Source organism: Protopterus annectens, chromosome 9.part0, assembly GCF_019279795.1.
Source record: "Protopterus annectens isolate FY-2018-M chromosome 9.part0, PAN1.0, whole genome shotgun sequence".
In the NCBI taxonomy this organism is placed as follows: Eukaryota; Metazoa; Chordata; order Ceratodontiformes; family Protopteridae; genus Protopterus; species Protopterus annectens.
Genome location: NC_056743.1, coordinates 849,010,711 through 849,023,365, shown reverse-complemented (window position 1 = coordinate 849,023,365; position 12,655 = coordinate 849,010,711). Strand labels below are relative to the sequence as shown.

Genomic DNA, 12,655 nt, shown 5'->3' with positions numbered 1-12,655 from the left:
AACAGTAATAAACGAAAGGACAAGGGTGTTTCATTATGCAGTAATAACATTACGAAGTATAATAAAAGTAATGAACAATATCACAATGAGTACCTGAATAATTTTTTAAATGATGAGTATGACTTTGGTTTAAAAACTACAACAAATGTAGAAGATAGAAATGGTACCCTAGATAGTGATACTATAAAATCTAGGATTTATTTACTTGGCAAAAAACTGCTAAACATCAAAGGTGTAAAAATTGATAATGGTTACTTGGAGAAATGTTTAAATCTGAAAATTGTGCCCAAAGGGCTAAGATTTTTTAAACTACCTCTAGGAGTTCAGTATAATGACGTGGTGCAAAATGAATTTAACCAATTATTTGACTGGTTTGGTTTTGAGTTTATCAAACTGTTGATGAAGTTCAACGATGAAAAGATAGGAAACTTGTGGGAAGAAATAGAACAATTGAACAATGACATTATGCAGGACCCCAGTTTCCCTTGTTGGCAAGAACTTTTTCAAAAACAGTATAGGGTGGCCAAATCTAAGGCCTATGATATCTACAATAGAAAGTTGGATAAGTTAGAACGGGATCTAGAAATATATAAAGCACATAGGGCATACATTTGGCCTCAAAACAGGACCAACAAAAAAGAGCTACGTCATGAAGTGTACAGAGGTAGGAACTCAAGGAGGGATGTGGAAGAGAATTTTCAAGGGGGAAGATTCCATCAGGCTCCAATGTACCGCAAACGAAGATAGAGAGCGAAATAGGGTGGCCGAAGGGAAGTTCTAGGCACACCCCCTTACCTAAGGAATTTTGGTTTGGTTCTACAGTGATTTCTGAGTGTGGGGTAGTTGGTGGTAATGAAACGAGTGTTGTCAACACAGTTGTAATAGACACTTATGAGAGTGGGGGGATGTGTGACAAAATGAGTGGAAATATTTTAACTGAAGCTGACAAGAATAAGAGTGTGGAAGTGAGTGATACAGTAGACATTGACAATCACCCATTGGAGGTAGAGACTAGTGTTGTCAGCAAGGTTGTCACCCATTCCTTCTCTGGTTTTAAAGTATACAACTTTACAGATTTCTATATTGGGCAGGACTTCTTTTCTTTGTTTAGCAAAGGCATGAAATTCATTCCAATGGCCAGATTCAAAGTAGTGGATGCCATCAAGGAAGTGAAACTATACTGCAGGAGACTTCAGTTAGCCCTTCAATTCAAAGATACATCTAGTGACAATCTCAATCATAAATTGGTTAGGAAAAGTGCATACATTCCTGTCAGCAATGCAGAGGTCAATAACTATGAGAGGATGGTATGTAAGGATATATACCACCTGTGTGGACACATACGGAGAGACCCTTGATGTACATTATTCACTGACAATCTTACTAGTGGAGAGAGAGCTTGCTTGGAACAGACAGTGGCCAATAGAGACATTAGGATTATGAAGCCTGATAAAGGGGGAGGTTTGGTGATATATGATTCGGAAACCTATATTCAAGCTATCCAAGACATCCTGTTTAACTCAGGTAATTACGAACAGATCTCCCTGAATCAGATCAATATAGGATATCATAGGATAGATTTGATTATTGAGGAATACCTACTTGACAACCGTATCACGAATGAGGAATATGAATTTATTAGAACTGAGTACCCTGTGATGGCAAAAATAGTCGGTATACCCAAAATACATAAAAACATTAACCACCCCCCCTTTAGACCCATCATATCAGGATCAAAATCAAAAACATTCAACATAGGGGTAGCTATTGACCACTGGTGCAAACATGTTTATTCCAATGTTGCACATCTAACTAAAGACTCTTGGCATTTTTTGGGCAAGTTAAAACATGACATATGGTCTTCAGATTTGATATTCCTGACTATTGACGTTCAGGACTTGTTTTCATGTATTCCTTACACCACTGGACTGGAATATTTTGAAAGCAGTTTGAGGAAACATTCCAATTTAACATGGGATAAAATATGTTTGATACTTAGCATGATGGGTTTGGTTCTCACAAACAACTACATTCAGTTTGAGGGTGAGTACTTTAAACAAACAAGGGGAGTAGCCATGGGAGCATCGTGTGCTCCCATTTTTGCAAACCTTGTCATGCTTGAGTGGGAAGAGCTATTTGTATTATCTAGCCAATATTCCAAACATATTGCATTATACACACGGTTCCTAGATGACCTGTTTATTATCTGGAAAGGTCCTGGAGAGGACATTCCCTGTTTTATTTCATATTTAAATGGCACTACGGATTTTTTAAGATTCACGTATAAAATGGAAAAGTACGGAATTCCGTATTTGGACACCTACATCAGTAATTCTGATGAGGGATTCAAGTCTAAAATTTATAGGAAAACAACCTTCTCCAACGATTACTTACAGTTTGGTAGTAACCATCCTCCACACATTTTTAAAAATGTCCTTAAGGGGCAATGCATTAGAGTAGCGAGGATGTGCTCTACAAGACAAGATATGGAAAATCAAATGGAAATAGTAGCAGGGATGTTTTTGGCCAGGGGATATCCAGCTACTTTGGTGGAGGACGTCACCAGATATGTGATTGGATTATGGGGCAATAGGTACATTCCCTTGTTAGGAGGCAATTTTGTTAGTGACACCATTAGGGAGACCTCAAGTCCTAGGAGGAACGTGTGTGTGATAATGTTTAGCCCATATTCCAACTTAGTCAAGGAAATTCTAAGGAGACATTGGGATGTTTTTTCAAGTAACGACAATACTTCCACAACATTAGGGAGACACCCTGTCTGTGTATTTAAAACCTCAGAAAATTTAAAGAGAATTATTGAAGGTGAGAAGTTGAATAAACATGACAGGGATGATCAACATACTAGTAAGTGTGGAAGATGTAAATATTGTCAATATATAAACAGTAACAGGATTACTAAACTGGGAAATTACAACAAAACTGTATGCCATGGTAAGAAAGGAAATTGCAATTCCATGCGGGTGGTGTATTTAGCTTCTTGTTCCTGTTGCCCGGCTTATTACATTGGCAAGACGGAAAGGAAGCTTAAGACCCGCATATACGAACATACGTATAAAATCAATAAAGTTGACCCAAAAAATGCATTAAGCAAACATATCAGTGAAAAGGGCCCAGAACATAGTTTTACCTTCAAAATTATTGATCAAATTGAGGTTAATGCACATGGGGGTAACTGGAAGATTGGTTTGTCGTGTTTAGAAACTAAGTGGCAGATTTTATGTGATGCCACTTCGTGGCCGGGTTTGAATGAAAGCATTAGTATCAAACCCTATCTGCTTTTGGAAAGGGGTTAATATTTTTTAGATACTGTTTAGATAAATTTATGACAACTTACAATTTACATTTATACAGTATATTTGTATATATTTTTTATGTATATACTTTTATGATTTTACCCATATATTTGTATTGTAACTACATGGATTATCAACTAAGTATATATGTGTATAGGACATTTATATTTATGCTTTTAGAAAACATTTTATAATAATGCATAATAGGCAATATTTATTTGTAAAATATTTGTTTGCATAATGTGAGTGATTGATATATAGGAAGTTAATTGATTTTTGGTGCCAAACTAGGTTTATAAACACACCTAGCTAACAATGCTAATTGGTTCTGATGAAATCTGCCTTAGTGTGGATGAAAGCGCTCAACCAGTGTGGTTTATGTTCGTTGCAATAAACCTGTGTTTTTTGGACTTTGGTGTGGATTTATACAACAGATTTTGACATTTGGCAGTCACTTGTTTGGTTCTTGTTCGAGCTACTGTGGTCTGGGTGGCTGTTTTTTCTTGGTTATCACACTAGCTTCAGTAAAATGTTTCATAGCTGACATACCACTCTGAGGTTGTCACTTTTCCTGTCCAGAGACTTCCCATACTCTGGAACGGACTACCTATCTATGTCAAACAAAGCTCCTCATTAGCACTCTTCAAGAAAAATCTTGATGACTGGATGGGAAATAGAAAATTCACTCCAGGGATCACTTCTGTGGTCTGCTCGACAGGGGCACAGGAAAATAATTTTCTTGGTTGGCGAAAGCCAGGGTACCTTTTTGGCTAGGCTTATATAGGCTCTAGGGCCAATAGCCTAGTACCTACCAATGAACTTCTGTGATTATACATTACCTGAAGATAAGTGTGGCTCCCTGCATAGAAAGTAAAAGTAGATACAGAGGATGGCAAATAGGAAAATAGAAAAGTGAGTAGGCTAAAAGTGGTGAAAAATTTAGTAGATTTTGTGATAGTTAAGTACAAGGCCAAAATGGGGTGCATCCCAGAATGCTAAAATAGTTTCTAATATTAGTCAGTGAAGCGGTGGCAAAAACTGCATAGTCTCTCAATAAACAACTGAACTAGTGCTGAAAGACTGGCAGGTGGTAATGCTGGTTCATTTGCAGAAACGTGGATCTGTGTAATAGCCAAATAACTGACTGCATGTTGTTTCTCAATTCTTTTACAAGGTGGCTTACTGAACTGATTCTGCAGCACAGGTTGATGGAGTTATTAACATTAATTTTTCTGTTGACTGTCAACAGTATGACCTCATGCAACAAACATACTAATCGCACATTGTGAATTTTATTTTATTTATTTAAGTTAAATAGATTGGATCCAAGAGCCCATTTCCAGCTATGGCCTTTTCTTATATAACTACACTGAAATAATACAATAAAAATAAATGTATATTACAAGAAGAATCTGACAATAAATAGCAATATGTACACAGCAGTGAGGTTACTAATGCTAAATCTCAAATGTTAGAAAACTGCATTCCTCAGATAATGTAAATTGCAATTAGTTATGAGAAACAGACCAAAAATATGAGGCAAAAATCTGGACATTCTGCAAAATTCTGGAGAATTAAGTCGTATGGCTTGGGGACAAGCAGAAGATGTATAATTAAAGAGGAAGTAGGCAGGGTAGAGAATGGGACGTGAATATTAGCATTAAGCAGATTGCTCACAGCAGAAGAAATTCTTCATCACAGGGTGAGTGAGTGGTTGGTATCTCTAATGCATTACCTGAGCCAGTGATACAGTAAATGTTGTCAGATTAATTCAAATTCTTGTAAAAGAAAAGGTAAAGATTAGGACTAAAGTCTTGATGTGGGAGTTTTGGTTGTGCTATCTATAATACTCATATGGGGGGGGGGCAGTTTTGGGAAGCCTAGCTGTAATACTCAGGGGCAATTAAAAAGCCATGGCTCTTCTACTGTTTCTGTCAGTGTAATGTCAGATGGTTCTGTCTGTAAGAATAAGAGCAAAGAAGAGGAGGTGAGGAAGAAGAGGGTCATCATCCTTTGTGAGTACAGTAGGTGTCTCTTCCTTGCTAATGCTGACATCAATATCCCACCATGATGTTCTCCACTGCAGCAGCTGTAACCTGGTTCCCATATCCTCCACCGGTGTCCTCCCTTACACCATGTATAACCAACATCCTATCCTCTCAGTGAAGGAAAGCCTTTTCCAGATGCTTAATCCTTACCTACCGTGGTCAGCTATCAAGTCTTTGGATTACTGTACTAAACTAGAGTCAGCAGCATCACAGCAGAAATCTGCTGCTGTACCAATTGGATGGTTTTACATCATGGTTTATGTCTCCATGTGTCTCAGTGCAGTAAGTGATTCACAACAACGGAGACTACAGTTGTTTCTCAGGTGCATAGAGAATTTTTTAAACCAATATTAATTGTGATGTCTTAAGTTCAAATGTAAAAGAATAAGTTAATGCAGTTTCACAGATTTAACAGAGCTTTCTAATCTGTTTTTCAGCACTCAAGATGTCCTTCTGTCTCATCACTGGACAACGTGGCCACAGCAGTTCTAAGCCCAGTAGCTCCATCCCAGACTACATCTTTGTCCCCTTCCACTACTTTCCTTAAGTCACATAGGCGAGCGGCATCCTGTGGCACCACCTTCCCCCCAGACTCATCACCTGTGAAACAGGCAGGGTCAGAGTGCAGAATAATCCGAGTACGAATGGAGATTGAAAACGGGAATATGTACAAAAGCATACTGGTGAGTAATGGGAAGGACACTGTCCTTTACAAGGTAATTCAAAGCATTATTCAGTCTATGACTAGGACTGAAATAAATGTGTTGCTGCTAGTCAGAAACTGCTTTAGGTAAACTCAGGAGCATTGAAACAACTTGCTGAAGTTGCAGACAGAATGACAGTGGTAAGGGATGTAATTTAGAAAATCTGCTCATGGTCAGTTGTAAGTGGCAATGTTGTGACTCAAATCCTAGTCTTGTAACTGTCTCCTGAAATGCTACTTGTTCAGCAACATGAATATGAATATGAAAGTTTGGCATCACATCCCCATTTTCTAAAGTGGTCAAACTGACATCACAAATTAATTCATATAGGAGTGTGTGTGTGTGTGTTTATGTATGTATGTGTGTTTGTCTACAACAGTACACAGCAGAGTGATGCTTGATTTGAGCAGACATAATTCACTGTTTCTCCAGAATCAGTGAGTATACCAAAAGTAGGAAAAGCCTTCCTTATGTAAATCTGAACATTCTAGAGATGCTTTAGCTTTGCAGTAGACTATATTTATTAATGAGAGAGGATGTCTCATCTTGCATTAGTGGGGTATCCCCAGTTTTTTGAAGATACACAATTTTTCATTGGATCACATTCTGTGAATTGTCTCTCTTATTTACAGTGGACCCTATATGTATGTGTATGAGTATATACAAGTGTATTAGCATTTGATGGCAGCAACAACAGTAAACTTACAGTATATTGAAAACATTCATCAAATGCCACGCTTCATCACGGCACATGATAAAGGCTGAATGCATAGCTCCAAGAAGGTCATTGTTCCACTGTATTCAGCATTCATTAGACCTGTCATTGAATACCATGTCTCCTTTGGTATGTACCTAACCAGGCATGTCCTGCAACTGGAACGTCTGCAGAGAATCCTCACTAAATACAGGCTGCTGAGGGGAGATGTATGCCCGGCATACAAGACATTGTCAGACTCCACTCTGATGGACTTCCTTCATATCCACAAAGCAAACAGTACCAGAATTACCCACTCTTAAGGCATAAAACATGCCTGTGATAAACAGGACCTGCTGGAGAGAAAGGAATGTATACCAGAGACTACTCCTTCTCTTCAACAGGTTCCCCATCCATGTGAAGCAGAGTTCCTCTCTAACCCAATTGAAGTGTAACTTAGACAACTGAGTGGGTATCAGGAAATTCATTCCTGGTTTGGCACATATGTCTATAATGGATACAGGCAGGCTATAAATGGTTCATCTCCCTGGCACCTGCTTACACTTATCAATGGTAACAAAAGTTTTCTGAGATTTGGGATGCATGGCTAGGCTTAAGAAGGCCCTAAAGGTCATAAGCCTAGAACACACCTATGAACATATAATCTCTTTACAGGTAAACTCAAATGTAAAGCAAGTACTGTACATCTGAGATCAGCATTCCAGAAAGAGACTGTACCTTCCCAAGAACCCACACAACCTAAACTAGTACAGCAATAGTCAAGATATACATCTGTTGCTTTACATTTATGATCACAATCATTACCTACATATGCACTCCCCACATGAAAAAATTAAGAACTCCTAATAGAACTCCACTCCCACAAACAAACCATCATAACTACATTTCTGTAAAGATGGTGTTTCACCTCCATACACCTTTGAAATGGGGGCTCTGCCATAGCATTGCCACCTATCCAGTATTTTTCCAGACTACCTGGAAATTGGAATATTAGTCTGGAAAGCACTATACAAACTCCAGTATTCAGTTTATCTGTACAAACAGAATGCCAGAGTTTGTAAAAATGCAGACTCAGATGAGCTTTTTAACTGAAAAGCATTGCTAACACGATGCACTGAAAACCTGGGATTCCTAAAAAATGGAAAAAAACAAAATAAGGTATCCCACCTCATAATGATGTGTGTAGTGATATCATAAATGGGCAGGGAAGTGGGTTGAGTGGGTGGGGAAATGGGCAAAGAGATGTAGGGTTGTGGTTTATGGTCTGGTTTTCACCACATAGGAAGGTGACAACCCGACTCTGCCCCCACATTTGCATAACATATAAACTAACTCTTTAATCACACAGTTGTAACTAAAGTGAATTCACCACTAATCTTGCTATAGCTGATAATCCATTCCTGAACTGTAGTGGAATTTAGTAAATTTCACCAGCAACTAGCTCTGTAGAGTACGGTTGACACCTTTCATTGTGGCTAAAATCGGACCAAGGCCACACCCCTCGCATCACCCATAACCCCACCCATTTCCACCCTCTCTCTTCCAAGTCCTGTCCATTTTGTGACACCATTGTGACATCAGCTGATGGGAACGCAATATTTTTCCATTCCTGATGTCTACTTTCTGCCGATTTACTATACTTTTCTGTGAAAAAGCATAGTAAATCTGCCAATTTTACAAACTCTGTTAGTCTGTTTCCTTTCTTGAAAAGAATAACGGAGTTTGTATATTGTTTTCCAGACTACTGGATAGTCAGTTTGATTTCCAGATAGTATAGGGAAAAAACGGATAGGTGGCAACCACACTGAAGACAAACCTGAACTTGACAAGCTGATTATATGATGAGGTCAGTGGTAACCATATATATCTGCATCATCTATATATCTATATCTAATCTATATGCCTATGTAGATCTAGATCTAGATTTAAATCTATCTGTCTTTAGATAGATAGACACACATACACATACACACACACATATATATATATATATAGAGAGAGAGATAGGTAACAGAGATATAAATATACATGCGCATCTTTTAACATTTTATTCAAATGGTTACCTTTGTTCAGAAGTGACAAGGATGATACAAAAATCTCAGTTATTCACAACAGACATTAGCATATACAGCAGAAGAATTACACGCAGTATTCAGGTGACGAAAAAAAAGAAAGTAACACTATATCTTGCAGTCTGTAATAAAGACTGAAATAAAAAGTTGCAGACTAATTCCTGAAGGCTTGCAGGCAGCAGTGTGCGCAACTTTAATACAAAGAGTAAAGCAGTAGCATGTGTAACTGTAATACAAAGAGTAAAGCAGTAGCATGTGTAACTGTAATACAAACAGTAAAGCAGTAGCATGTGTAACTGTAATACAAAGAGTAAAGCAGTAGCATGTGTAACTTTAATACAAAGAGTACAGCAGTAGCATGTGTAACTGTAATACAAAGAGTAAAGCAGTAGCATGTGTAACTGTAATACAAAGAGTAAAGCAGTAGCATGTGTAACTGTAATACAAAGAGTACAGCAGTAGCATGTGTAACTGTAATACAAAGAGTAAAGCAGTAGCATGTGTAACTGTAATACAAACAGTAAAGCAGTAGCATGTGTAACTGTAATACAAAGAGTAAACCAGTAGCATGTGTAACTGTAATACAAAGAGTAAAGCAGTAGCATGTGTAACTGTAATACAAAGAGTAAAGCAGTAGCATGTGTAACTGTAATACAAACAGTAAAGCAGTAGCATGTGTAACTGTAATACAAAGAGTAAAGCAGTAGCATATGTAACTGTAATACAAAGAGTAAAGCAGTAGCATGTGTAACTGTTATACAAAGAGTAAAGCAGTAGCATGTGTAACTGTAATACAAAGAGTAAAGCAGTAGCATGTGTAACTGTAATACAAACAGTAAAGCAGTAGCATGTGTAACTGTAATACAAAGAGTAAAGCAGTAACATGTGTAACTGTAATACAAAGAGCAAAGCAGTAGCATGTGTAACTGTAGTACAAAGAGTAAAGCAGTAGCATGTGTAACAGTAATACAAAGAGTACAGCAGTAGCATGTGTAACTGTAATACAAACAGTAATGCAGTAGCATGTGTAACTGTAATACAAAGAGTAAAGCAGTAGCATGTGTAACTGTAATACAAACAGTAAAGCAGTAGCATGTGTAACTGTTATACAAAGAGTAACGCAGTAGCATGTGTAACTGTAATACAAAGAGTAAAGCAGTAGCATGTGTAACTGTAATACAAACAGTAAAGCAGTAGCATGTGTAACTGTAATACAAACAGTAAAGCAGTAGCATGTGTAACTGTAATACAAAGAGTAAAGCAGTAGCATGTGTAACTGTAATACAAACAGTAAAGCAGTAGCATGTGTAACTGTAACACAAACAGTAAAGCAGTAGCATGTGTAACTGTAATACAAAGAGTAAAGCAGTAGCATGTGTAACTGTAATACAAAGAGTAAAGCAGCAGCATGTGTAACTGTAATACAAAGAGTAAAGCAGTAGCATATGTAACTGTAATACAAAGAGTAAAGCAGTAGCATGTGTAACTGTAATACAAAGAGTAAAGCAGTAGCATGTGTAACTGTAATACAAAGAGTAAAGCAGTAGCATGTGTAACTGTAATACAAAGAGTAAAGCAGCAGCATGTGTAACTGTAATACAAAGAGTACAGCAGTAGCATGTGTAACTGTAATACAAACAGGAAAGCAGTAGTATGTGTAACTGTAATACAAAGAGTAAAGCAGTAGCATGTGTAACTGTAATACAAACAGTAAAGCAGTAGCATGTGTAACTGTAATACAAACAGTAAAGCAGTAGCATGTGTAACTGTAATACAAAGAGTAAAGCAGTAGCATGTGTAACTGTAATACAAACAGTAAAGCAGTAGCATGTGTAACTGTAACACAAACAGTAAAGCAGTAGCATGTGTAACTGTAATACAAAGAGTAAAGCAGTAGCATGTGTAACTGTAATACAAAGAGTAAAGCAGCAGCATGTGTAACTGTAATACAAAGAGTAAAGCAGTAGCATATGTAACTGTAATACAAAGAGTAAAGCAGTAGCATGTGTAACTGTAATACAAAGAGTAAAGCAGTAGCATGTGTAACTGTAATACAAAGAGTAAAGCAGTAGCATGTGTAACTGTAATACAAAGAGTAAAGCAGCAGCATGTGTAACTGTAATACAAAGAGTACAGCAGTAGCATGTGTAACTGTAATACAAACAGGAAAGCAGTAGTATGTGTAACTGTAATACAAAGAGTAAAGCAGTAGCATGTGTAACTGTAATACAAAGAGTAAAGCAGTAGCATGTGTAACTGTAATACAAAGAGTAAAGCAGTAGCATGTGTAACTGTAATACAAAGAGTAAAGCAGTAGCATGTGTAACTGTAATACAAAGAGTAAAGCAGTAGCATGTGTAACTGTAATACAAAGAGTAAAGCAGCAGCATGTGTAACTGTAATACAAAGAGTACAGCAGTAGCATGTGTAACTGTAATACAAACAGGAAAGCAGTAGTATGTGTAACTGTAATACAAAGAGTAAAGCAGAAGCATGTGTAACTGTAATACAAAGAGTACAGCAGTAGCATGTGTAACTGTAATACAAAGAGTACAGCAGTAGCATGTGTAACTGTAATACAAACAGTAAAGCAGTAGCATGTGTAACTGTAATACAAAGAGTAAAGCAGTAGCATGTGTAACTGTAATACAAAGAGTACAGCAGTAGCATGTGTAACTGTAATACAAAGAGTAAAGCAGTAGCATGTGTAACTTTAATACAAAGAGTACAGCAGTAGCATGTGTAACTATAATACAAAGAGTAAAGCAGTAGCATGTGTAACTGTAATACAAAGAGTAAAGCAGTAGCATGTGTAACTGTAATACAAAGAGTAAAGCAGTAGCATGTGTAACTGTAATACAAATAGTAAAGCAGTAGCATGTGTAACTGTAATACAAAGAGTAAAGCAGTAGCATGTGTAACTGTAATACAAACAGTAAAGCAGTAGTATGTGTAACTGTAACACAAAGAGTAAAGCAGTAGCATGTGTAACTGTAATACAAAGAGTAAAGCAGTAGCATGTGTAACTGTAATACAAACAGTAATGCAGTAGCATGTGCAACTGTAATACAAAGAGTAAAGCAGTAGCATGTGTAACTGTAATACAAACAGTAAAGCAGCAGCATGTGTAACTGTAATACAAACAGTAAAGCAGTAGCATGTGTAACTGTAATACAAAGAGTAAAGCAGTAGCATGTGTAACTGTAATACAAAGAGTACAGCAGTAGCATGTGTAACTGTAATACAAACAGTAATGCAGTAGCATGTGTAACTGTAATACAAAGAGTAAAGCAGTAGCATGTGTAACTGTAATACAAAGAGTAAAGCAGTAGCATGTGTAACTGTAATACAAAAAGTAAAGCAGTAGCATGTGTAACTGTAATACAAAGAGTAAAGCAGTAGCATGTGTAACTGTAATACAAACAGTAAAGCAGTAGCATGTGTAACTGTAATACAAACAGTAAAGCAGTAGCATGTGTAACTGTAATACAAAGAGTAAAGCAGTAGCATGTGTAACTGTAATACAAAGAGTAAAGCAGTAGCATGTGTAACTGTAATACAAAGAGTAAAGCAGTAGCATGTGTAACTGTAATACAAAGAGTAAACAGTAGCATGTGTAACTGTAATACAAAGAGTACAGTAGCATGTAACTGTAATACAAAGAGTAAAGCAGTAGCATGTGTAACTGTAATACAAACAGTAAAGCAGTAGCATGTGTAACTGTAATACAAAGAGTAAAGCAGTAGCATGTGTAACTGTAATACAAAGAGTAAAGCAGTAGCATGTGTAACTGTAATACAAA

At 37.1% G+C, this 12,655-nt stretch overlaps 1 protein-coding gene across 7 annotated transcripts in view; it reads left to right on the top strand.

Moving 5' to 3' along the window:
• RGL2 (ral guanine nucleotide dissociation stimulator like 2) overlaps positions 1-12,655 on the top strand; it is a 791,449-nt gene that overhangs the window by 613,661 nt on the left and 165,133 nt on the right. For all 7 annotated transcript variants that reach the window (XM_044083541.1, XM_044083538.1, XM_044083537.1 and 4 more), the window contains one exon: positions 5,800-6,045. In XM_044083541.1, coding sequence (XP_043939476.1) covers positions 5,800-6,045 — 246 coding nt within the window. The remainder of the gene's footprint in view (positions 1-5,799; positions 6,046-12,655) is intronic.